At 42.7% G+C, this 27,330-nt stretch overlaps 1 protein-coding gene across 1 annotated transcript; it reads left to right on the top strand.

Annotated features, from left to right (window-relative positions):
- Positions 1-5,488: 5,488 nt before the first annotated feature.
- Positions 5,489-14,690, top strand: GABARAPL1 (GABA type A receptor associated protein like 1). Its single transcript, XM_081589396.1, has 5 exons — positions 5,489-5,857; positions 10,485-10,563; positions 11,717-11,835; positions 13,329-13,390; positions 14,488-14,690. The coding sequence occupies exons 1-5, from the start codon at positions 5,768-5,770 to the stop codon at positions 14,573-14,575; spliced, it is 438 nt and encodes a 145-aa protein (XP_081445522.1). The 5' UTR covers positions 5,489-5,767; the 3' UTR covers positions 14,576-14,690.
- Positions 14,691-27,330: the final 12,640 nt, after the last annotated feature.

Genomic DNA, 27,330 nt, shown 5'->3' with positions numbered 1-27,330 from the left:
CTTCCCCAGTGGTTCAGCAGTAAAGAATCCGCCTGCAATGCAGGAGATGCAGGTTCAACCTCTAGGTTGGGAAGATCCCCTGGAGGAAGAAATGGCAACCCACTCCAGTATTCTTGCCTGGGAACCTCCATGAACAGAGGAACCTAGTGGGCTATAGTCCAGGGGGTCGCAAAGAGTCAGACACAACTGAACAACTAAACAAACAAACAAATTATGTATTATAACTGTGTGCAGGCTTGGCCACTTGCTGCTTAACAGCCAATAAATTGAGGGGCAAGCTTTGATAAAGAAGAAAAGTCAGCAATCTGAGGAGATGGTGGATTTATGTCCAGAGACCAACTCTGAAGATTCTGCTCAGTCAAGACAATTTTTAAATGGAACAAGGAGAAACAATCTTAGTTAATCATTAACACAGGAGGTCAGATTCTTCATCACCTTTCCATTGCGTGCAGACCTGCTGACGTCTCTTCCTTAGGACCCTGTCCTGCTCCCGTGGTCCACCTGTGGTTGGATGTTCTCTTGCCTGTGTGATCCATTTGCGCTTGAAAGATCCACCTGCAAATTTACTGAAGAGGAAGCTCGGGAGAGAGGGTCAGTCATTTGTTAACAACTTAATTCTTCGTTCTTACTCCTAATCCAAGAAAGCAATCAATAGATTCAGCAAGGTGTTACATATATTTAGTAAAGCAGAAATCAGGAGCTAAGTTATTAATGAATGTTGTGTGATGGTCTCATCTTTATGATCAAGGTCTAAAGGAAACAAAGGGATGGACAAACAGAAAGGAGAGGCAAAGGAGATACTTACCGTATGAGTTTAAGCAGTTTGGTTCTTATCCTGCGTTGTATGAAAAGCTATTGAAAGTTTTTGAAGAGAGGTGAAAAGATCATGTAACTTGTTAAGATGCTTAGGCTGTCACTAGAGGATGAATGGGAGACGTGAGATGTAGAACAGGGAGACCACTGTGGCTACTCAGCTACCCCAAGACAACACCCCAATATCTTTCATAAGAGCTTGGTTACAGGCAAAGTTATGAAATAAGGCAGACTACATTTAATGCCTCTTCACTGTGTTTCAGTTTCCGAGTAGATCACAGACTAAGTGTTTATGCTACCTTTGGTTCTTACTGTCCTATTCCACAAATGATATCAGTGCTCTGAGTGCCAGACCTTTCTTGGTCCCAGTTTGCATAGCAAACTTGCCTATACAGGATTTGTGAGGTACACCCCTCCTGCACTAGACTTAGGACTTGCTTTTCCTTCTAATGTTAACTCTAATTACCATGGCGGGGTAGAACTAGGTCCTCCCTTCTCTCTCTCCCCTAAAGGGGTGTAAATTTAAACTCAGTGAACACCAAAGTAGATAAATGCAAATCCAATTCAAACTGGACAAAAGTTCATGAGGGGTCAAACAATTAGTAAGTAACCATAACCTTCTGAATGCCTACAGGGCCCTTTTAATTTTCCAAACAATGTACTCCCTTTGGTCAGCTTTTGAGGCTAAGTTACAGAGAAGTGGTATGACCGGCAGAAAACTGAATGCTTGGCCTGGCTTTGCACTCAATTTCCTCAGACTTTAAACATCAAACTGAAAAACCTTTTGTTGTTAGTTCTTTAGTTTAATTTTTATTCCTTTTACTCAAATGTATACCTTCAGACAGATTGCAAAGTCAAATAGCTCTACAAGTCTTGTTGAAGAGAATAAGCACCTTCCCACCACACACATGTAAAATCCCTACATTTTAGCTGACTTTTAAAATCTACTTTACTTCAAATACCATGCATAAGTTTCTATTCCTTTTTTTTTGAAGTATAGTCAATATACAATGTTGTGTTAGTTTCAGGTGTACAGCAAAGGTCTGGGTAGTCAAAGCAATGGTCTTTCCAGTAGTCATGTACAGACTGGGGAGTTGGACCATAAAAAAGACTGAGGGCTGAAGAATTAATGCTTTCAAACTATGGTGTTGGAGAAGACTCTTTGAGAGTCCCTTGGACAGCAAGGAAATCAAACTAGTCAATCCTAAAGGAAATCAATTCTGAATACTCATTGGAAGGACTGAAGCTTAAGCTAAAGCTCCAGTACTTTGGCCACCTGATGTGAAGAGTCGACTCAATGGAAAAGACCCTGATGCTGCGAAAGATTGAGGGCTGGAGGAGATGGGGGCGACAGAGGATGAGATGGTTGGATGGCATCATCGACTCAGTGGACATGAGTTTGAGCAAACACTGTGAGATAGTCAAGAACAGGGAAGCCTGTGATGAACAACAAAAATGAAGTATGAAGTTAGTCGCTCAGTCATGTCCAACTCTTTGAGACCCCATGGACTGTAGCCTACCAGGCTCCTCTGTCCATGGAATTCTCTAGGCAAGAGTACTGGAATGGGTAGTTGTCTAGGTTTGTCATAGCTTTTCTTCCAAGGAGCAAATGTCTTTTAATTTCGTGGCTGCAGTCACTGTCTGCAGTGATTTTGGAGACCAAGAAAATAAAACCTGTCACTGTTTCTACTTTTTCCCCTTCTATTTGCCATGAAGTGATGGGACCAGATGCCATGATCTTTGTTTTTTGAATGTTGAGTTTTAAGCTAGCTTTTCCACTCTCCTCTTTCACCCTCCTCAAGAGGCTCCTTGAGGTTTTCTCTTCGCTTTCGGCCTTGTCAAGCAGGGATATGTGATAAGGATCAATGCAAGTAAGCCTTGCATTCTTCTTTCTTCTGCAAAGTTTCAAAAGGATGGGTTTGCTGACAAGATTAGGGTGTGTGCAGGGTCTTAGGTAGTCCAGTCTCTTAATCTTAATGAGCCTCTCTGGTCCCTTTAATCTTGTTTCAGGTGGTTTTGTGACTCCTCCTCATTTGATTAACAGATGTTCTGCCCTCTGGTCTGCCCCGATGACTCAAACTGTAAAGAATCCGCCTGCAGTGCAGGAGACCTGGGTTTGATCCCTGGTTGGGGAAGATATCCTGGAGAAAGGAAGATACAACCTGGAGAAGGGAATGGCTACCCACTTCAGTATTCTTGCCTAGAGAATTCCATGAACAGAGGAGCTTGGCAGGTCCATAGTGTCACAAAAGAGCCTGATCTGACAGAGACTCAACAACAACAATAGAGTAACTAAGAAGTAATATATTGGATTACTTGTCATGACATGTAAGGGCATGCAGCCTTGCCACATTGCTGCAGTCGTGTTTGACTCCTTGTGACCCCATGGACTATAACTCACCAGGCTCCTCTGTCCATCAGATACTCCAAGCAAGAATACTGAAGTGGGTTGCCATGCCCTCCTCCAGGGGATCTTCCCAACCCAGGGGTTGAACCCATGTCACTTACATCTTCTGCACTGGTAGGTGGGTTCTTTACCACTAGAGCCATCTGGGAAGCCCTGTCACAACCCATGTGAACTAAATTTTGCTGTATTGTATTGTTAGAGTTTCTCTAGTTTTCCACGAAACCACCAACTGACTTTGAAAGTTGTTGTTTAGTTGCTCAGTCGTGTCTGACTCTTTGTTACCCCATGGACTGCAGCCTGCTAGACTCCTCTATCCCTGGCATTTTCCAGGCAAGAATACTGGAGTGGGTTGCCATTTTTTCTCCAGGAGATCTTCCCAACCCAGGGATCGAACTCAGGTCTCCTGCACTGCAGGCAGATTGTTCACTGTCGAGCTACCAGGGAAGCCCTTACAAAATTACCTTCTGTATAATATTTTAAGTGTTCTGCTACAAGTATATGTAGCAAGCTGTAAAGGGTTGACAGAGTGGCTAGTCTGTAAAAAAGCATTTGCATTTAGAAAGGCCTTAAGGCATAAAGGTTAATGAAATTTCATCTCCTGAGTATCTTTTTTATGTAATCTGCTACCATGAATAGGTGTTTTTAAAATAAAAGTTAAAATCATTTTTAAACTAGCTATTATTGTTTCCAGTAGATTTGATGGGAAAACAACACTCTTCTTCTCCATTGATTTTAAAGTATTCCTTTGAGAGATTTAGCTATATTTGGGTCGAAGCTCATATCAGCTAAAATATCAATTTGAGAATAAGGACTAAACATTACAAAAATATAATGTGATACAAGAATTTCTGGATTTTCATACAAAGGATTGAAAAACGCCATGGAGAAAAATGATTAGCATTAAAAGCAAAGGCTAGGGACTTCCCTGGCGGTCCAATGGTGAAGATTTCACCTTGCAATACAGGGTTCAATCCCTGCAAGTTCGATCCCTGGTTGGGGAGCTTGGATCCACACACCTTGTGAACAAAAAACGAAAACATAAAAGAGAAGCAATGTTGTAACAAATTTAATGAAGACTTTTTAAAAATGACCCACATTAAAAAAAAAATCCTAAAAATAAAAAAATGTAGGGCTATGCAATTCATTTTCCTTGTTTCTTTTCATTTGTGAGGTTTTTTTTTTTTTTTAGTCAGAGGTCCTGAGACCTTGATGAAAGACGACAAGTGACGCAGGCCACTGCTGTCGTTTTTCAGAACTTCCTGGACTTCTTTAGAGCACAGCAGCCCCTCATTCTGTATCTTCACTCTTTTTTAATATTACAGTTTCTGCTGCTCTTCCCTTACAGGTCCCTATAATCACTTGTTAGTAGTGGTTGGAAAGGCTTTATTCCTCTGTCTTAGCAGGGAAAGTGGAGGGCCAGGGGGAGGCGACACTGTTAACCTTCAGTCTTCCACCAGCCTTTCAGGTGGCACTTTGTATTCATGTCTGGAAAGGAGTACCCTCCTCCTGTGAATTTTTGCATCAGGGAAAAAATTGAGGACTACCGCGTTAATCATCTGAATTGCCTGATATTTTCTTTTCTGAAGACAGACCTAACTTCTGAGATCTGTCATTCATTTCCATAGCTCAATCTATGCAAAGTCCTTAGTAGTAACGACTGACGTCACTTCCCTGGACCTTGATCACACCTCATGCCCTTCACCTGCTACATCTCTTCAGTTCCCTGAGTCATGCTCTGTTTATGTTGCTGCTCTAGGAGCAGATCTGCTGCAAAAACCCAAACATGACGCCGACGTGGTGAATGAGAGGTCAGGAGGCGGAGGCAGCCAGCCCAGCATCAGAGGCAGCCAGTCCAGCATCCGAGGCACCGGCGTAATCAGTGAACAAGCAAAGGGCGAAATACAAGCCCGGGGCACCTCTGAATGGGCCAAACGAGTTCCAGGACCCCCATCCCACCTCTGCCCAGACTCCAGATCCCCAATAGGCTGAAAAAAAGCTAGATTTTTACCATCTGTATTTGTTTTGGGGGCCCAACCAAGAAATGGCGGAGAGGGTAGAAGACATCTTTAGAACATTATTTTTTGTTTTTGTTTTAAAAACACCTCAAATGTCACTGTCACAATAAAATAAGATGTGGAAATTTCTCGTGTTCTAAATGGACTGTATTCGGGGAAACTGTAACTAGAACGAGAAAACGCTGAAATGGACCGTGCCTGCACACCCCCACCCCGCGGTCCAAGGTTCGCGGGGGCGGGGCGGGGCGGGGGCGGGGCTTCCTGACGTCACAGGATCAGCGGGCCGCGGTGTTGTTTTTGTGCTCGCAGCTCTCGGGAAAAACCTCCGAGAATTCTTTACCTGGCCCTACCCTGTCTTGGAACCCAGGCCCCGAGTCCCCCGTTTTTGAAAGCTCTGCCGAGCGGCCTTTCGGGGGCGAATCTGAGACTCATTGCCAGTTGTCCAACGAAATCATCAAAAGACGGGAGAGACGCCTTCGTCCGCGAGAGAGGCAAGCCCCGTCCGGGGATTTTAGAAACCCTGCGGTTCATCATGAAGTTCCAGTATAAGGAGGACCATCCCTTTGAGTATCGGAAAAAGGAAGGAGAAAAGATCCGGAAGAAATATCCGGACCGGGTCCCTGTGAGTGTCCGAGGGTGGACAGGAGGGGATGGGGTGGGGGCGGGGGAGTCGTGATGGCTGCCCGAAGGCACAGAAGGGTGGCCCCTAAAGTTACTCAACTTGCACGCCCTTCACCGCGGGGAGAGCCAGTGGAATGGACGTTCGGACTGCGGACCGTTTAAAACTCGTATCCCTAGAGCCGGTCCCCATCTTTCAGAGCTGACCGCAGTTTTAGAGCGGATCCTACGATTGAGTGACTCAGCAGTGTTCAGCGGAGGTGTTGGCTGGGATGTACTCAAAATGTAGCTTTTTGGGGAGAGAATGATGAGGTCGGGACCACCCGTATGCTGCCTTAAGATGGCATGGAACTGTTCAGGGATAATAGATCGAGGGGATTTGTTCCCATCAATTTCCGCCCTTAGGTGGTTCTCCGTTAATCGGGAGGACTTTGGCCCTTTGTAGCCCTGGGTTTGGGAGGGAAATGTTTGGAAGCCAGTGGATCTTTTATTTTATTCTGTGAGGATTAGGAAGGGAAGGGGACGCCACAATAGAGGCCTGGCCCAGAAAACAAGGTCACGTTCTCTGCGCAGCAACCCGGTTGCCTCATCATTCTTGGCTCCAGGGTGTGTGGGCCGGTGTTTATTCTGAACACATTGTACCTGAACACCATCAGGAAGGACTGAGACCTTCTTCTCGGGTTTTTGGACTCAGGTTTATGGTCTTAAACCTAGTGCAGGCGGAGAGGAGGAACAGAGAAGAAATACCAAGGTGTCTTTCTGCATCCGGGCGTTTTTCCTGTCACCCTTCCCCCTACCTCTTGCCTGGTTTTCGCTAATGTGGGCTGCGTAGCTGGATTTGAGGGCAGAAGGCTTTTAAAGTGTGGTAGAGGGAACAACAATCCTTGAGTTTTGGAGATGGGGGATTAGAGACCCTAAGACTGTGCTGTTTATCTTAGGGCAGGGACATTAGGATAAATATTACAGGTAATTTAGGTGTAAAGCAATTGCAGTTATCTGATGGTGAATTCCTTTCCAGTCTTCATCTAACTTCTCATGTTCTTACAGCTGCCAGAAGCGACCTGGGCCGTATAAACCTCTTGCAGTACTTTTCCTATAAACTAAGGGAGACATGAGGGCTATTCTATTAGAGGAATTACGTACAAAGGTGTTTTCAGCTAAAAAGGAGAACTAGTCCTATTACCCACTAAAGGATGCTTCACAAATTCTTTCCTGGCCTCTGGACCTTGGATGACTGCGTTAAAAGTTTCCCACCAAGTCTTGGTGATGCCCATCCAACCCTGTTATAATATTTTCCACTGACAACTAACTTTGATTGATAGCTTACCACGTCCCTGGGAGTATCTCCAGTGCCCTGTTTGTAGTCATTCACTTAGTCCTCACACCATTATAATCCCTTTCTACAGATGAAGAATCTGAAGAAATGGAGTAACTTCCTGAGAGGTTTCACCTGGCTGGTGTGTGACTGAGCTGGGATTCTGATCCTGGCCGTTGGATCCTCCAGGCCATAGTGTTTCTCAAGGTCCAAAGCAGCTCATGATTTAAGAATGATTTAAGTGTGCCTTGCGCTGTCAGGTATTGGAAATAGAGAAATCAACTGTTGGTTGCCCTCAACAGTTAAGATGGCAGTATGATGCCAGAAAAACATTACAGTAAGCAAAATGACGACCATTTTTTTCAGGACTCCAAGATTGAAGCTTGGTTCCAATAGTTCTGTATAAGCTACAAGCTCAGAATTGTACCTGTTCCGAAATCTAGTTAAAATTCTTGCCCATTATTTCCTCAAAACAGCCCTTCCCATTTCAATTGTTTCCATGCACTCACCCAGAATTTCAGCTAATCCCTCTATTTTTTTTTTTCCTTCTCATTGTTTGCTGTTAAATATTTTACTTCTTTGATAATTTGTGAGCTCTTATGACTCACTCAGATCTCATGATTTCTCCAGTTGGATTTTAACCAGTGGCCAAACTCCTTCCAGCTGCTCAGTGTGTGGCTTTCTTTCTGATGACAAATAAAAGGAGCTTTGCCCTCTGACTTCTGAGATTTGGTGTTAGTTCTGGCCGCAGCTCTGCATCTCACTGTGCTGAAGGGTTGACGGAAAAGAGGGTTAAATGATTTCCAAAGCCCTTTCTCGCTGGACTGTTTCGTTATTAAAGCCGTCACGTACCCTGATTCCTTTGCATTTGTCTTTGTTGCTCTCTTTTCCTGCCCCCTTCTTGTGGTTTCCACCTCTTATTAATTGGGGCTGGAGCTGCCAGGTCTCAAGAGTTCCTGTGCGGCACAATGCTATGCTCCCTCCTTCCCTTTTAATTTTATTTACCTGCTGCCTCACTGTTGGGTCTTCACCGGTCTGTTCCTATGCTCTTCCAACTTTCTTTTCATTTCTGATTCATATATCAGTACTCCAGGTTTAATTTTTATTTTTTTTTAATTTTTTTCTTCTGGTTTTATAGAAATATAATTGACATATGGCACTGTATACCTATAAAGTGTACAGCATCATGATTTGACTTACATACCTTATGGAATGATGGTCACAATAAATTTAGTGACTATCCATCATCTCATACAGATACAACATTAAAGAAATAGAAAAAAAATGTGTGTGTGATAAGAACTCTTAGGATTTACTCACTCAAAGTATAATTGATCTACAACACTGATAATTCCTGTTACACAACATAGTGATTTTTTTATGTACATTTCAAGACACCATGATAAGCCTAGTTATGATAACATCACTGTGTTAGTTACTACTCTATTTCTCACACTTTACATTTTGTGCCTGTGATTTATTTAAGTGTGATCATGTCCTTCTGGCCTTCCTGGTGCAGGATTCTTTTTCTCTGCAAAAATAAGTAGGTTTTTCACTATGTTAACCTATCCCCTTAAATTTGAAAGCTTCAGATTTCTCCAAATCTTTATGTTTAGATCTTTACAGCTTACAAAGCCTTTTCACATAAAAGTTTTATGGATTTATGGATTATTTGAGTTTGTTGTATCCATTCCATGTGTCTGTAAAAGATGTGTGTGAAAGTTACCTTGTTCCTTTTTATCAGGCTTCCCTGGTGGCTCAAATGGTAAAGGATCTGCTTGAAATGTGGGAGACCCAGGTTTGATCCCTGGGTTGGGAAGATCGCCTGGAGGAGGGCATAGCAAACCACTCCAGGATTCTTCCTGGAGAATCCCATGGACAGAGGAGCCTGATGGTCTACAGTCCAAGGGGTCACAAAGACTTGGACACAACTGAGCGACTAAACATACATACATATTTTACTCCTTGGAATGCTGAAGTTCAGAGAATTTACGTGACCTGTTGAAGGTCACACAGCTACTGGGGATACTTGCCCCGTGTTTGTTTATGTTATAACTTTTCTGTACTTCCTTATCTTCTACCTAGAATGATTATATTTTCTAGACTAAAAATCTAAAACTGAAGGTTTTATAATCCGAAGTATTTATATTTAAATCAAATTACATATTATATCACTTATATAATATATAAATACTGAATGTATTTTTGTAATATTTAAATTTAAGTACATTATTTAAATTGTTGCTTGAACTTTTATTTATAAAATAGTTCCTATTTTATACATCTACATGTATAACTTCTATGTATCTTTTTTCCTTTTTTATAAATTATTTTTTTGTTGAAGGATAATTGCTTTACAGAATTTTGTTTTCTGTCAAACCTCAACATAGGTATACATATATCTCCTTCCTTTTGATCTTTTCTTCCTTTTCATTACAAATGACCCTTCTAAGCTTGGAAGTATCGTAGAAATATTTAATGTAGACACTGAAAATCTCTTAAAATCCTAAGAGATAATCAGTATGGGTTATTATGGGTTATAGTACTGACATTCTATTAATATAAGCACTACTTTAACCATTTTTTCACTTAATAGTGCCTTGAATGCATTTTTTTTTTTTTGCAGTCATTCTCAGAAATTTTGATGTACAAAATTTAAGCCACATCACCTGTACCTTTACAGATAAATATCATTTATGAGAAAGAATAAACCTAGTAGGTACTCAGGACCACTTGAGAAAATCCAGACAATTTTCTTGGTGCTTCAACTAAATGCCACAAAGTAGGTATCCTATAGTGTACCTTATACATGGGACGTCCCAGGCGGCGCTGGTGGTGAAGAACCTGCCTACCAATGCAGGAGCCATAAGAGACTCTTAGTTTCATGCCTGGGTCAGGAAGATCCCCTGGAGGAGGGCATGACAACCCACTCCAGTATTCTTGCCTGGAGATCTAAGGAGAGAGGAGCCTGGTGGGCTACAGTCCATAGGGTTGCAAAGAGTTGGAAACGACTGAAGCAACTTAGCGTGCACACACACACATCTTATAGGTAACTTGTAATTAAAATCAAGGTCCTCTTTACTTTTCATAATATCCCTTCCCTGTCCTCTTGTTATTTCAGGAATAAAATTATAACCTTATTAAGAAAGTTTGTTTCCCCGTACATTTTGTAAAGGGGAAGAGAGAATAAGAGATGGAAAAGTTGTGCTGCGCCTGGAGAAACTCACTTCAGATAAGGGCATTTGTAGGGTGTAGAAGGAAACATACTAGGTTGGATTCTGCAGTTTTCATTCCCACCCTTTGTCTCTCCTCCCAGGTGATCGTGGAGAAGGCTCCCAAGGCCAGGGTGCCTGACCTGGACAAGAGGAAGTACCTCGTGCCCTCTGACCTCACTGGTAATGCTCTGTCCCTCCCCTGACCCTTCCTCCCACAGCACAGCCTTCCCAGTCCTTCCTGTGTGCATGCGATCGTGGGCTTGAGAAGAGGTAGAACTGAGGAAAGTGAGTGGGATGCCCCAGAGAGCTGGGTGATTCAGCTATGGTGATGTAATTGTTCCTTCCCATCACCGATTTCCTTAAGCTTTTCCCATTGTTGTAGGGCCTTGTTTGATTTAGAGGCAGCAGAGTGTGAGAGCTTGAAAGAAAAGACCAGATGTGTATTATATAAACCGCTTAAAATTCAGGTTTGTTATTGTGATACCAATTTACACCATAAGGAAAACCAGACTAATTTGTTGGGAAGATCACATTATAGAGATTCTCAGCTGAATACCTTGACCTCTTCAAGTTACGGTTTTTTTGTTCATACATCTTGTAGATACTGTTTGGATTTGCAAAAGATATGTTAATTCTTCATGTTGATTTTTAATGGAATAACCACTGCATGCAGGAGACACTTGGAAAGATAGCGGTAGATGTGTTTGCTCCAGAGTGGTTAGGTTCGAATATCAGCCTTCTAGAAACCTTCCAGTGTGCTCAGTGAAAAATAAAGCCCTGCACGCCACTCATTGCCCTGACGTTGGGGTGAGGGATTGTACTAAGATTACTGGAGTCCAGTAGATCTCATCCATCAAAAGTCTGTCTTAGGCGGAAATGGACATGAAAGTGTCTGGTGGTTTGTTTTTTTTTTTCTTTTTAATTTTTCACATGATGTGGCTTTGGGTTCTTAGTTCTCCCTTACCAGGGATAGAACCTGGGCCCTGGCATTGAAAGCGCCAGAGTCCTAACCACTGGACCCCGAAGAATTCCGCAAAGTGTGTTTCAAATCAGATTTAGACTATGGGAATGTTAGCATTAGGTCTGAAATGGAGTAAAGCGGAGACAGATTGAGGAATTAAGCTCCGTGGCACGTTAAGGAACACGCAGGCTTTTTGCTGTATCATTTGTTGTTTCTAAAGCTGCAGGACAGCGTCTGGCTCTGCTCAGATGATACCACCGGTCTGGTGCTTTGGGAAACAGGTGCAGTAGAACTGGATCTTAACTACCCTCCTGCTAACCTCTCATCTTCTTCCACCTCATCTTCGTTTTTTAAACTCCCCCCTTTATCCAGTTGGCCAGTTCTACTTCTTAATCCGGAAGAGAATCCACCTGAGACCTGAGGACGCCTTATTCTTCTTTGTCAACAACACCATACCTCCCACTAGTGCGACCATGGGCCAGCTGTATGAGGTAATGGTCCTGGAGACAATGCCGTACCGTCTGGCCTTCTCTAGCCTCTGTCCCAGGCGTTATCATCCACACACCCGGGAAGTGGGGCAGGCAGTAGAGGTGTCATTTATCCGGATGCTCTCACACGGCCGTGTCGGCCTCTGGGAGATCAGGTGTCTCTTGTCCCTCAGCAATTGAGCAGCCCACGGGATTCAGTCCCTTTGAATTCTTTTCTCAGTCTTAGCCTGCCGTAGTACTTTAACATTGGAGTGTCCTTATTGAAACAGCAGAAAGTGCTTCACAAATATTGCAAATCAAATGAAATTTAAAGACAAGGCAGTCTTTCAGTGGATTCATTTGTCTTCACAAATCAACTCAGTTGGAGGGAGTAACTTGAATGATTTTATGTGCTTTAGTTTTTGGTAAACTGTAAAAATATGATGATAAACTATAGTAAAGGACTTGATCATGATTTATCACCTTAGATTGTAACTACATCATCATTCCTCAAAGGGTTTCACACAATACTGCCTTGTAATTGTATCCTATTAGTGAACTTTTCTAATAATTTCTAGTTTTTATTACACAGCATACATTCCTTGGTAGTTTATATCCCAATATATATAATTATCCCTTCGATTCCCAGGTTGGAAAGATCCACTGGAGAAGGGATAGGTTACCTACTCCATTATTCTTGGGCTTCCCTGGTGACTCAGCTGGAAAAGAACTGCCTGCAGTGTGGGAGACCTGGGTTTGATCCCTGGGTTGGGAAGACCCCCTGGAGAAGGGAAAGGCTGCCCACTCCAGTATTCTGGCCTGGAGAATTCCATGGACTGTACAGTCCATGGGGTCGTAAAGAGTCTGACATGACTGAGCGACTTTGACTTTCAAATATATGTAGTTAATGGGTTTCCCTGGTGGCTCAGCGGTAAAGAACCCACCTGCCAATGCAAGAGACACGTGTTCAATCCTTGGCTCAGGAAGATCTCCTGGAGGAAGAAATGGCAACCCACTCCAGTATTCTTGTTGGGAAAATCCCATGAACAAGGGAGCCTGGTGGGCTACAGTCCATGGGGTCACAGAAGAGTTGGACACAACTTAGTGACTGAACAACAGTCGACAACAATATATAATCATGTTGTATCTTTATTCCTCTTGCCAGAATGAGCTTCATATCTCTGATGTGTATGATTTCCATGAAGGTTTTTGTGAACTCAGAGTTCAAAGTTGAATCCCAGCCACTTCTGCTGCTTCTTTGATCCCTTTTTTGTTTTTCGGCCCTGCCCAGTGGCATGCAGGATCTAAGTTCCCTGACCAGGGATCAAACCTGTGCCCCCTGCATTGAAAGCTCAGAGTCTTAAGCGCTGGACCACCAGGGGAGTCCCGTAATCTTCTTTTGAACGGGGATGAAGGGTACCTCCTATGCCTACCTTACGAGGTTGTGTGAGGCTCCAGACCCTAGGGATGACGAACTTGATTATGTTTCTAAACCATCCTCTCCCCTCTTTGCCTAGGACAACCATGAGGAAGACTACTTTCTGTATGTGGCTTACAGTGACGAGAGTGTCTACGGGAAGTGAGTGGCGGAAACCGGCCGATGGGAGCGACCGGACTCGGGGCAGGGGGAGGGGCAAGTGTGGGACTTAGGGAGAGAGAGACAGAGGGAGGGCTCCCCCCGTGAAGGAGACAGAGGTGGAACACCTGGAAACACGACACCACACATACCATCACCATATTTTCACACGCTCGATTGACATTTTTTGCTGCTTTCTCGGCCCTGGGAGAAAGCACTTCAGGACAGAGCTATTGGATTGGCTTTGATAGAAAAACAAAAACGGGGATACTCTAGTCTCGCAACAAACACTGCTACGAAATCTGATTTCCATGGAAGAATCGGGGTGGGCAAGTTGGGGCCAGAGGCCGTGGACCGACAGTAACTTCCTGCTCTCCTTTGCTTTGGGCAGAGATTCTATTTTTGACATTTGCACAAGACAGGTGGGGAAAGGGGTTGAGAATGTTGCAGAACTACTGGCTGGTAGTGGACCATTCCTGGGGACCAAAAGAGACCCACTGTAATTGAAGTATTGTGACCCCTGACCTCTCCTATCTCCCCACATCCCTCCCACATCCCACCCACATCCCAGTGGTCATCTCACAAGCATCACAATACTCAGCCCACCACCCCTGTGGTGGCAGTAGACCTCAGACCCAGACACTTATATGGAGCTCCCCTTCTGCTGGAGAGTAGAAGCCAGGCGTGAGGGATGTCAGGATTGTGAAGATAGTCTCCACAGCATAGAACTGGAACTGAATGAGTACTGAGCATCTCTGTCTAACCTGCCTTGGACTTGAATGAGCCTCACCCATTTCAGTGATAGGCTAAAACCACTCGTCTTGACATTTCCCAGACTTCACTCCATGAGTTAATGGAGTTACGTACAGAAGGGTCAGGTATGGGGTAAGATGGCTTGTCTGCACCTCCCACTTATCCAGAACTCTTGCTCTGGGGCCGCTGTCCTCCACTCTCACAATGCACAGAGATGCACGGTGAGGGCCGGCGGCCCCTCCTCCTTGGGTCTTAATTTCCCTCAGCTGCTAGTTAGAAAAATTTGAGAGGGGTGACTTTTCGTAGTTCTTGGGGATTCCATTTGACTCTGATTATTTTCACATTAGGGTTATGAGCTGGGTGGGAAGCAGGAATTTGCACCTAGATGGGACATTTCAATTCATCTCAGACACTTCAGTTCATCTCCATGAATGAAAAGGGTCCTTCCCATGGGGGAAGTCCGAGGGTCAGCTCTGTCAAGCTGCAAGCTCTTGTATAATGAAGTTTATGCTGTCAGGCCAAGGAAATAAAAGAATTGCATACCTTAAAATGAGTTAGAAGTGTTGCCTTTATTTAGTAGGTATTAGAGTAGACGGCATGTGGACTCCAAGCGGGAAACTTTGGGAGGGGGTGGCCTTTTGAGGGGTCACCGAGATGTGGTCAGACGTGTACTCCTCCCCTCACCACCCAGGAGTCACCAGCCAAAGGCCAAAGGCGAAGGGAGCTGGGGGCGGGGTGCCCAGGGTGTCTGTCGGCTTTTTCCGCCACAGATTAATGCCTTGTCACTGCCTTACGTGCTCCTCAGTGCTAAAGGTGGAAGACTGCCTACATCAGAAGATAGCGGAGTGGAGGTGGGAGTGCTTGTTAAAATGCAGATGTCTAGGCCTTGTCCCGGGTTTAGCTGACTAAGAATCTCAGCGTAGGCAGCTGTATTTTTAACTGGCTCCTTGTGACTCTGCTGCACACCGAAGCTGCAGAGGCGCTGCTCTGTTAACCTGGCTTCCCTGTAAGTCCCAAGCCAGCCTGTTTTGTTATCACGTCCTAGTCTGTAAGAGGCCACCGTCTCCCAGAGCAGCAATGGCACCTCGATGGCTTTTGGGCTTGGCACAAGCTTGAAGGTTAGAACCTTCAGTCAGGAACCCATATGTATGTGGGCAGTTGGGGTACAAGTTAAGAGACAGCAAAAAACAGATGAGTAGAAATTCCTTTCTGAAAGAAACCAGGTTCTGCTTTATTCCACTTTTTTCCCAACGCAAAATTGTTTTTTTTCCCTAGAAAGCCTGGTGCATTTAAGAAAGTTAGTAGGACTATATTGTGAAATCAGGTTAAAATGCAAAAGAACAACAAATGGTTAAAATGTGAGTAGTGGTGACTAGGCAGACAAGTGCACCTCCATGCTCAAACTCCAGGGGGCGCTCGGCCCTGGTGGTATGTACAGCATTCTCCAGAGCTGGGTAGGGCCCAGGTCTCTGCCTTGTTTCATTCACCCTTTGGACATAATATTGTCAGTTATGCAAGCTGCTGTGAAAATGTTGCACATATTAACCACACAGTTCTTCATGGTGTCTGTGTTGGTAACCACCCAATATAATAGGTATGGTGTGATTTGAGGTCTTGAGTGTGAGCTGGGGGTGCTCTTGCCCATGAATACAGCCCCAAGTCAGCTGTAATAACACACCAGTCATTTCCAGAAAAATAAACTAGTTGGTACACTGATTCTGTCCAGTTTTTTACTCAATACAAAACTTGTATTCAACTATTTCTAGCTGTGTTTTCTTTTGGATATATTTTTATTCTTATTTGAATAAGCTCCAAGCATTCATCATTTTGTTTTTGCTGCATGAAACCACCAATTATTTTGAGAAACTGGTCTACTTTGTCCTTAAGTGGCTGAGTCCAGCTGGTCATTCTACTTCAGCTCCAAGTAACTGTTTCCTTCCTGGCCCTGCCTCCTGTCCAGCTCCTCACTCGCCCCTTTGTTTACCTGGATATTACAGAGCGAGGCCTGCAATCTGGTCAGCTCCAGCCTGTGGCATGCTCTCCCGTGGGTAATTAGAGCTACAGAGCTTGTTTTTCTTGTGTTTTAACCTCCCCCATCCCCCAAACATAAAAACACTCCTTGTTCCCAAAGCTGTAAGATGTTCTCAGCCTGTGATCTCAGTCTGTTTACCATATTTTTTCTTTTTACTTTTATTCTTGCGGTTAAGGACACTTTAATAGTTTGTAAATACAGGCAAACAGATTATTTTCAGTTTGAAGTAACAGGAAGCGATCACTCCAGAAGGAGTCAAATGACGTTTCCACATGCCACTGTGCAGGCCTGCACATAAACTTCAACAGTGACCTAAGAGACAACCCTCGTCACTCTTGGTGTATATTTTGCAGTGTGGACCGTCAGTTTTGACAGTACTGTTTTCAGTACAGCAGTGTATTTATTTAATATCCTCAAGACTTCAATTTACAGGTGTTTAGCACCTGAAACTTGCAAAAAGTGATCCTGAGATCTTGGGTTGGAGGTATGAAACACATCTGTTTGTCCCTATCTCTTGAGGCCTAATGTTGCCTTACATCACTCAATCAAAGCTTGGTTCTTGCTTTGCTTGCCATTCAAAGAAAAAAATAAACTGTATTTTAGGTGTTGTGACTCCCTATCTCCTTCAAGTCTTGGCTCAGCTGTCACCTCGGGTTACCCAGAGCACCTTTTTTAATATTTCAGCAACCTTCACCCACTCACAGCTCACACTGATTCCCACCTTGATCTACACTTGTTCTGTTTGCTGAACACTGATCCTGACATTTTCTCAAGTTCATGGTCCACTCTCACTAGATTGTAAGCTTCACAAAGGCAGAAGTTTTATTTTGTTCAATGGTTCATAACAAGCTGGTCAGAACAGTGCCTGGCCTAGAGCTGATCCTCAAAAAATAGTGAAAGAATAGTAGCTTCTCATAGGCTTGAAGGTTTCAGTTCAGGGATTAGGTCATGAAGAACCAAATTATCCATAAAAGCACAAGTTTCAAATGGGCCATTCAAGGACTGTTGGGAACACCTTGGAGCTTACTAGAAGTATTTGGAGGCTGGGCATAGGGCTCAAATCCCAGGTTTGCCACTAAACTAGCTCTGTGACATGGGCAGGCCAATTTATTTTTTGTATAAAGAAAGTGGTGAATTTCCTTCCTGTTAGATATAATTATGTCAGAGGTTGTGACTGTGAAATCCGTTGCAAATTAAATAGCATTGTTGCATATTAGAAGTAAGTTTTATTTAAAACTAAAATGGCAGCGACTTGGGCTAACTAGCCAGAATAATCTAGGTTTTTATTTTTTTATTCACTGGTGATATTCATTGGAAGGACTGATGCAAAAGCTGAAACTCCAATACTTTGGCCACCTGATGCGAAGAACTGACTCATTGGAAAGAGTCAGGGATGACTGACTCATTAGGGATGACTCTGATGCTGGGAAAGATTGAAGGCAGGAGGAGAAGGGGACAACAGAGGATGAGATGTTTGGATGGCATCAGTGACCTGATGGACATGAGATTGAGCAAGTTCCAGGAGTTGGTGATGGACAGGGAAACCTGGAGTGCTGCAGTCCATGGGGTCGCAAAGAGTCTGACATGACTGAGTGAACTGACTGACTGAATATTGCAGGACATTTATTGGAAAATGCAGGATATGGCATGAGTCAGGGAAAGTGTAGCATATGTTGAGCTGGGTGTCTCTAAAAACAGTTTTCAGACTTGATGGGAAATACAGCTGAGAAGGCTCTCCTTTTGGTTAATAAACTCGCCTTGAGGATTGATTTTCTTGATGGAAGTAGCTGATCGTCATCTTTGAAGATGATCTTGCCCGATCTCCTTTTCCCCGGGTGCAGGTAAAACCTAGATGTGGGACAGAGTAGCTAGAACATTTCAGAGCCTTATCAGGCTAGAACCAATGTGAATATGTGAAAATACTTGAAATATATAAGTATTTAAAAAATATCTAAAACACATATATTTAAAATATACAAATATTTGTATATTAAAATTTAAATACACAAATATTTGTATATTTAAAATACATGCACAAGACATTGACTCCATTCTCGTGTAAAAATGTCCAGGTTTGGCATAATGAGTCTACTACCTGTTGTTCAGTCACCAAGTTGTGTTTGACTCTTCGCGACCCTATGGACTGCAGCACGCCAGGCTTCCCTGGCCTTCACTGTCTCCTGGAGTTTGCTCAGACTGATGTCCACTGAGTCCGTGGTGCCATCCAACCATCTCATCCTCTGTCACCCCCTTCTTTTCTTGCTCTCAACGTTTCCCCGAATCAGGGTCTTTTGCCAATGAGTTGGCTCTTTGCGTCACATAAGAATACACACAATGCACACAGAAGAACTACACAAAAGTCTTAATGACCAGGATAACCACGATGGTGTGGTCACTCACCTTGAGCCAGACATCCTGGAGTATGAAATCAAGTGGGCCTTAGCAGCATTACTTCTAACAAAGGTAGTGGGGGTGATGGAATTCTGGCTAAGCTGTTTAAATCCTAAAAGATGATGCTTTTAAAGTGCTGCATTCAATATGACAGCACATTTGGAAAATCAGCAGTGGCCACAGGACTGGAAAAGGTGAGTTTTCATCCCAATCCCAAAGAAAGGCAATTCCAAAGAATGTTCAAACTACCACACAATTGGGCTCATTTCACATGCTGGCAAGGTAGTGCTCAAAATCCTTCAAGCTGGGCTTCAACAGTATGTGAACTGAGAACTTCCAGATGTTAAAGCTGGGTTTAGAAAAGGCAGAGGAACCAGAACTCAAATTGCCAACGGCTGTTGGATCATAGAAAAAGCAAGGGAATTCCAAAAAAGAATTGACTTCTGTTTCATTGACTATGCTAAAGCCTTTGACTGTGTGGATCACAACAAACTGCCTCTTGAGGCCGGGGCTACTTCTGCCCTCTGTTCCACATCAGTTGGGTGTTCTCCTCATCCTGCAAGTCAGACACAAGATCTACTCCTTGTAATCAGATGGAGGAAGAGACCCAGAAGAGGACAGCATACTGGCCAGCTCTCTGAAGGAAAGCTCCCTGAAGGTACTAAGGACAGCACCACTGACCTCTACTGGCTAGAATTGAGTAACACAGCCACCCCTACTTGAAAATGGAGTTGGGAAAATTTAGTCTGTATCCTAGGTGGCCATTATCCTGGTTCAAAACTTTATTACTGACAAAAACATATAGTACATGATCACATACACTACCATGTGTAAAATAGATAGCCAGTGGGAAGTTGCTGTACAGCATAGGAAGCTCAGCCTGGTGCTCTGTGATACCTAGAGGGATGGGATGGAGGTGGGGTAGGGAGAGGGAGGCTCAAGAGTGAGTGGATGTATGTATACTTAGGTTTGATTCATGTACTGCAGAAACTAACACAACATTGTAAAGCAGTTATCTGATTGCTTTACAATGATTTAAAAAAATTAAAATCTGATTTAAATGTATTGCTATGGAAAAAGAATAAAGGAAATCACTAGCATCTGACTTGCCTGGATTGGTGGCTAAATTGGTAGGAGATATCTACTCACCCCTTCAGAGTTAGTCATGTGAACTTATGAGGGGTAAATAAAAGAAACTGAATTTTAAGCAAGGCTTTACCTAAACAGATACTAGGTAGAGTGTTAACACTTGCCAAACAATGACAGAAATTCACAACAAAGGAATGGCCACACTAAAATGCATCTAGGCTTAAAAAGGAATGGAGACCAGATTACCATCTGGGATATATGAACTTATTTATTGGGCCCATTCTAGAAAGATTTGGGGTTTCTTTTCATGTAATCATTCTAAAGATTTGGATAATATTGCTGTATTATCATCTGCACATGACTTGCTTGTAATGTAGGGAGTTTGTTCTTGAACAAAATAACCTGGGTCTTATAACCACATTCAATTAAAATTTCCAACCATCCGAGACCTCCCTGGTGGTCTAGTGGTTAAGAGTCTGCTTGCCAATGCAGGGGTCACGGGTTTGATCCCTGGTCTGGGAAGATTCCACATGCCTCGGAGCAATTAAGCCCATGCTCTAGACCCCAGGAGCCGCAGCTACTGAACCCTTCATGCTCTAGAGCCCATGCTTCGCAACAAGAGAAGCCACCACAATGAGAAGCCAGTGCACCACAAGTAGAGAAAGCCCAGGGGCAGCAATGAGGACCTTGTGCAGCCAAAAATAAATATAAATAAAATGAAAAAATTACTAACCATCCCACTGAATGGGTTTGAAAGGTTGTTGCTGAACCACGTAAAAGACGGCTGGGATTCTTGGCCTCCGGAGGAGAAGAATTCAATCTGGGGCCAGAGACGAGGCTTGATCGCTCAGAGCTTTTGTGTGATAAAGTTTATTAAAGTATAAAGGAGATAGAGAAATCTTCTGACATAGGCATCAGAAGGGGGCAGAAAGAGTGCCCCCCTGGTAGTCTTCAGCTGGATGTTATATAGTCACTAGCAGTTTGTTAATGTAAGAAAGGAATGTCTTTAAACTCAGAATGGCACCAGGCCCCTCATCCATAAGATGCATTTTGGCATAATCTTGGCACCAGACGAGTTATCCCAGGCCATAAAACGATTGACTTGAATCTTGTAGAAGGGTAGATTATCATACAAATAGTTTCATTTACATAGATTAGGGTAACAATGTCTGAGTATAACATACTGGTTTGTCAAGTAGGTTCTGAGCGATTAGGCAGAACCGACTTGGAGACAGAGTTTGGAATAAATGCATAGTACATTAACATAGCTTAAGACAAACATTTCCATAAGAAAAATACATTGGTTAACTCAAGGTTTGAGAATAGTTAACTTCAGGTGAAACCAGGTATCATTATGGCAACACAGTATTTTAAGAGAAACCTCTTTTAAATTTGTATAGAGAAGTGAAAAAATATCACTAGTTTGTTTCCTCCTGCTGCTTAAGAGAGAGATAAAAATGTCTTACACTTGCAGCCCATTTCCTGCGTTTGGAGACCCCTGGCCTTCCTGCCTGTTACCCTCTCAGGTTTAAAGTACATGGTGTTTCCAGTCCCAGCTGCGTGGCATCAGTGGTACATTTTTAAAAACCACTGATACCAACCAGGACCCCACTTTAGCATCAGGACATAGCAGGGTCCTGGCATCTTTACGTTTTTACAAACCTCTCAAGGAATCTCTGCAGCTAGGGTTCTGAACAACTCAACTGGATGCTTTTTGTCTAACAAACTCATTTATACCAGTTCTGGAAATGGCTTTTCTTCTGAATTGACTTCATTTTCCTTCAGTTCAGTTTAGTCCCTCAGTTGTGTCCAACTCTTTACAACCCCATGGACTGCAGCACACCAGGCCTCCCTGTCCATCACCAACTCATAGAGCTTGCTCAAACTTATGTCCATCAGGGTCTTTTCCAATGAGTCAGTTCTTTGCATTAGGTGGCCAAGTATTGGAGCTTCAACTTCAAAGTCAGTCCTTCTGATGAATATTCAAGACTGATTTCCTTTAGGATTGACTGGTTTGATCTCCATGCAGTCCAAGGAACTCTTAAGAGTATTCTCCAACACCACAGTTCAAGCATCATTTTCTTAGTCCTAGAATAATTCTTGCCAGATCTATATTTCCTTCTTGTAGTGCTGTAGAATCTAAGACAATCCCATGAACTAGATTTCTGCTACATATGAGTAGGCATTAGAAGGCTTCTCTCACATCTTTAAGAAAACAAGCCACCTGTCTTTCTGCAGTGACCCTGATGCTGTTTTGATCTGATTGAAAGACTTTGAAGAGTAAGACAGCCCCCAAGCCCTGACTCTTTTCCTACTCAGGCACAACTAGGTTTTGGCGGGAAAAAAAAGTTATTTCATTTAATGGCCACAAGGTGGCGGGCTAGACAATTTCATTAGCTTTAGTTGCCACCGGCAGCAATGATCTTTTTCCCATTTGTTACTAATAAAAATGTATCAACCTTCTGCAAAGAAGAATACAGAATCTTAGGACTAGACAGAAATATGAGATGACCCTGATCATTGATTGTCTTTTAATATCTTCCAAAGTAGGGAGGTTGCTTATACATTTTAAATTGTTATTCTGACCTTCTAGTGTCCTTTCAGAATCTACGAAAAACACTAACACTCTTCTTTCAGATACATGGGAATGTCTCTGTTCAAAGAGTTAACAGTGCTGGAAATCTAGGAATGCAATTACGAGCATACCTGTAATTTTATTGTGGCATATTGTAGGTTTGGTTCTAGATGACAGCAATAAAGTGAATGTTGCAATAAAGTGAGTCACAAGCTTTTTTTGGTTTCTAAGGGCATATAAAAGTTATGTTTGTATTATACTGTAGCCTATTGAGTAGAATGACATTTTGTATAAATCAATGTGTATACTTTAATTAAAAATATTACATTAGTAAAAAATGCTAACTGTCACCCAAGCCTTCAGTGAGCTGTAATCTTTGCAATAGTAGCATCAAAGATCAGTAATCAGAGGTCAGCATGATAAACAGAATAATAATGAGCAAGTTTGAATACTGTGAGAATTACCACATGTGACACAGATATGAAGTGAGCAGATGGTCTTGGAAAAAGTGGTGCCAATAGACTTGGTAAAGATCTTCAATTTGTGAAGAATGCAACATCTGTAATACAACTACAGACCTGATCCCCCATTTGTTTTGTCTGAATTACCTAAAAAGTTGAAAAAAAGAGCAAAGCCAAAATAAAGATTTATTGGGGGGGGGTGGAGGAGGGCGGGGAAGCAAAATGCTGTATGCCTTGTCTCTGTTTTTCCACCTCTGAGAGTATTTGCCTCTCTAAAAGGTGAAGTTTTGTTAACAGACCATCACTACAATCCAAAAAACAGGTTATCAATGATAAATTCCTTTAAATGTCTCTCAAAACTGACTTTGGTCTTGGCCTCAGTGTCACCAATTAATGAAGAACTTCCTCCTGGGGTAGGTGATAGAGGAAGATGAGGCAGGAAATGAACACTTCTGAGCATCTTTTTCCAAATGTGCTCTACTCCTAATGTTTAGGAGACTGCGTTTCACTGGGGGCTTTCCAGGTGGCACTAGTGGTAAAGAACCCTCCTGCCAATGCTGGAGGCATAAGAGACTCGGGTTTGATCCCTGGGTCAGGAAGCTCCCCTGGAGGAGGGCAGGGCAACCCACTCCAGTATTCTTGCCTGGAGAATCGCATGGACAGAGGAACCTGGTGGGCTACAGTCCATGGGGTCACAAAGACTCAGACATGACTGAGGTGACTTAGCAGGCATGCATGCAAGCAAGCTTTCAAGAATAAAAGACTAGAACTATGTTTTAGTATTTCCTTAAAAAAGAAAAAAGGCAAACAGAAAAAAAAAAAAAAACCCTCTGCAGCTAAGAAAAGACACCCCTGAGTTTGTTTATAATGTTCAGATCTAAAGAGATTATATATATATATACATATATATATATATATACACACACATATACAGTGGTCCTCCGCTTACCTCTGCAGCCTCAAGCACTGCTTGTCAACTGCCCTCTCACTAATTAATCTTGAACCACACTGGTCCTTTATCTCTTTTGGGAACTACACTAACCCGTTTCCTCTTTGAGGGCTGTGTGCATGCTCGAATGTTCTGTTGAACTGCTCCTTCCTTCACTCTGTATGTCCAGCTCATTCTTATACTTTGTTTTCACTTAAATTCTATAATCTCTGATCGCCATGTTAGAGATTATAGGCCCCCCTTCACTATTGCTCTGAATCTCAAACCCTTTTTTGTTTCATTTGTAACACGAATTGGAACTTGTATTTTTTATTTTATTTTTGGCTTCGTAGCTTTGCGCGGGCTTCCCCTAATTGCAGCGATCTGCGCCTTCTCTTTGTTGTGGTTCTTGGGTTTCTCTTGTTGCAGAGCACAGACTCTAGGAGCCTGAGCTGAGTAGTTGTGATGCACCGGTTTGGTTGTGCTATGGTGTGTGGGATCTTCCTGGACCAGGGATCGAACCCATGTCCCCTGCACTGGCAAGCAGATTTTTATCTGCTGCACTACCAGGGAAGTCTGGAACTTGCATTTTTTAATTTTACTTAGATTTTAAAATTTCTCTTATTAGGAAAACTATAATCTCCATGAGTCCAGAGACCATGTCTGTTTTTTAATTATTCCATAATTTTTTCACTTAAATATTTAATATGTGTGTGTGGGTGTGTGTGTGTGTGGGGGTGTAAGTCGCTCAGTCATGTCTGACTCTTGGTGATCCCATGGGCTGTAGCCCCCCAGGCTCCCCTGTCCATAGAATTATCCAGGCAAGAGTACCGGAGTGGGTTGCCATGCCCTCCTCCAGGGAATCTTCCCAACCCAGGGATGGAAACTAGGTCTCCCGCATTACAGGCAGATTCTTTACCAACTGAGCCACCAGGGAAGCCCACTGTGTGTCTACTCTTTATCAGGTAGTATACCACTAGGCACTCAATAACTGTTCAATGAATAACAGTATCTCTTTAGAGGGAACCCTCTCTCCTTTAAATTTTCTATATATAAATAAAGAGAAGCAAGTAGTTAAAGTTCAAACTCTTGAACTTTTCAGAAGTTCAGAACTTGAACTTGAAATAAGCACATGATCTTATTTCCATATCAGTAAGAAAGTAATGTGATAAATACACCTATTAAGATATATAAGAAAAAAGTACATCACTAACCTAAAAATTTATGTATGTGGAACACATATCACAGAACCAGAACCATGCAACCTAAATAATTGAACATACAGCATTAGTTTAACAAAGTGATGAATTGAAATTTGGTGAAATGAAACAAAACCAGCCCGTTTAGGGTCTAAATTAGTGTGATGTTTCAACCTTAACCTATGGTTACTGTGAGCTTCCTTTCACTAGGATTGTGTGACTCTGATCTGAAGAAGGATAACAGCATGGGTTGAAGATGGTGTTTGTGGTCTCTGACCTGTGATTTTTCCAGTTCATCCATCTACTCAGTCAGACGTTCAAAGCTTTTTTAAAAAATTGCAATTATTTTAATTTTTTTGTTAGAGGATAATTGCTTCACAATGTTGTCTTTCTGCTGTACAATAAAGTGAATGAGCTATCAGTTCAGTTCAGTTCAGTTGCTCAGTCATGTCTCTTTGCAACCCCATGGACTGCAGCACTCCAGGCCTCCCTGTCCATCACCAACTCCCAGAGGGAATTTACCCAAACTCATGTCCATAGAGTCGGTGATGCCATCCAACCATCTCATCCTCTGGTGTCCCCTTCTCCTCCTGCCCTCAATCTTTCCCAGCATCAGGGTCTTTTCCAATGAGTCAGTTCTTTGCATCAGGTGGCCCAAGTATTGGAGTTTCAGCTTCAGCATCCAGTCCTTCCAATGAATATTCAGTACTGATTTCCTTTAGGATGGACTGGTTGGATCTCCTTGCAGTCCAAGGGGCTCTCAAGTGTCTACTCCAACACCACAGTTCAAAAGCATCAATTCTTCGGCTATATGCACACACATATGCCCTCCCTCTTGGACTTCTGTCCCACTGCACCCCCACCCCCCACTTTTATTGGGCAGTCACTTAATTATTACTAAATTGTTCTAGAAGCTCAAGAATTCTGCAAGTCTTGACTGGGAAGCCTGATGTTCACCAAAGTTTTTCCTGTTACCTTCTGGTTTTTGTTGTGGCTATTACATAACTGATTTATTAACAGTTTAAAGACCTAAAGATATTTCTTCAGTATCGGGAGATTAGATACTGAATCCTGGGCCAACGGCCGAGCATGGGGAAAAGACTGGTAACAGGGCTTCCCTGGTGGTCCATTGGTTAGGAATCCGTGTGCCAATTCAGGGAACACGGGTTCGATCCCTGGTCTGGGATGATCCCACATGCATGGGAGCAACTAAGCCCATGGGCCACAACTACTGAGCCTGCGCTCTACAGCCCACGAGCCACAGCTAGTGAAGCCCAGTTACCCTAGAGCCTGTGCTCAACAACGAGAAGCCACTGCAATAAGAGGCTTGAGCACCACAAGCAAGAATAGCCCCCGCTCACCACAACTAGAGAAAGCCTGTGTGCAGCAACAAAGATCCGCTGCAGCCAAAAAAAAACAACTAATAGCCTAAAAAAGGTTTGTCTCACTTCAGAGAGACAAGCATACAGAAAGTATTTTTTTATGTAATTCACCCTAGTCATTTTGTAGCTCTCTGGTTAAATTTAGCTTTGTAAACAGGCATGCATGTATTACATGTGCGTTGATTATTTAATTATTAATTGCTATATATAGTACTTGACTGCATACTATCTACCCATCTTCATTGAGCCAAAACATAAACTTTGAGGTATATTGGCAATTTTCTCATAAGCAGAGTAGTTTGAGGAATTTTGGCATGCTTCCATGACGTGCCTTATTTCCTAGTGTTTTTCTTTCCCCGTGTGCTGTCCATTAAGGAGCACGGTGGTGATGGCGGTGGTTTAGTCCCTAGGTCGTGTCCGACTCTATGTGACCCCATGGACTGTAGCCTGCCAGGCTCCTCTGTCCATGGGTTTCTTCAGGCAAGAATCACAGAGCATATATTGACTTAAAAAACAGCTCACTCTCCCTCTGTTTACTTTAGGATTTTGTGATACTTTTTGATATAATAAACTTCATTTTATTATCATGTTGTCATTGAGAGAGACAATATTGTGATTTCCTTGAGATTTATTTAAAGTTAATTTTCCCTCCTAAATTGCACATCGTTCCTACCTTTTTAAATTTCTCTGTGTGTGTGAATGTTTGAAGGGAAATCTCTGATGGGAACAATGTCAGTGCAAAGTCATCTGTGTAGCCTGAATGAAGAAATTGCAAGGAATTTCTTTATCCACTATAGATGAATTTTATGTCTACTATGTTCTCATAAACATAAAATTACCTAGAGGTAAAATTATCAAAATATATGGTATCTCTCTCTCAGGACTTCAGTCCAGTGGAATGACTGATACACAAACATCAATTATAATGCAGTGTGGTAAATCATATAGAGGAGCAATGTTTTCTTTTCAGTTCACAAAAATTATTATTTAGTATGGCTGAGCATCAAATGCATGTAATATTTTCTTGTAACTTTGGCCTAAGTTACAAGAAATAAGATTATATCACCCATATTGTGGGTGCTAAGGACAAATGCAGAAAAAAAAGAATAAAGCTTCCTGTTGGTTAATTATGA

The sequence above is a fragment of the Giraffa tippelskirchi genome, chromosome 4 (genome assembly GCF_054371585.1).
Source record: "Giraffa tippelskirchi isolate mGirTip1 chromosome 4, T2T-mGirTip1v1.2.pri, whole genome shotgun sequence".
NCBI classification, from domain to species: Eukaryota; Metazoa; Chordata; class Mammalia; order Artiodactyla; family Giraffidae; genus Giraffa; species Giraffa tippelskirchi.
The sequence above is the reverse complement of the archived record's forward strand: the minus strand, read 5'-3'. Positions and strand labels throughout refer to the sequence as shown.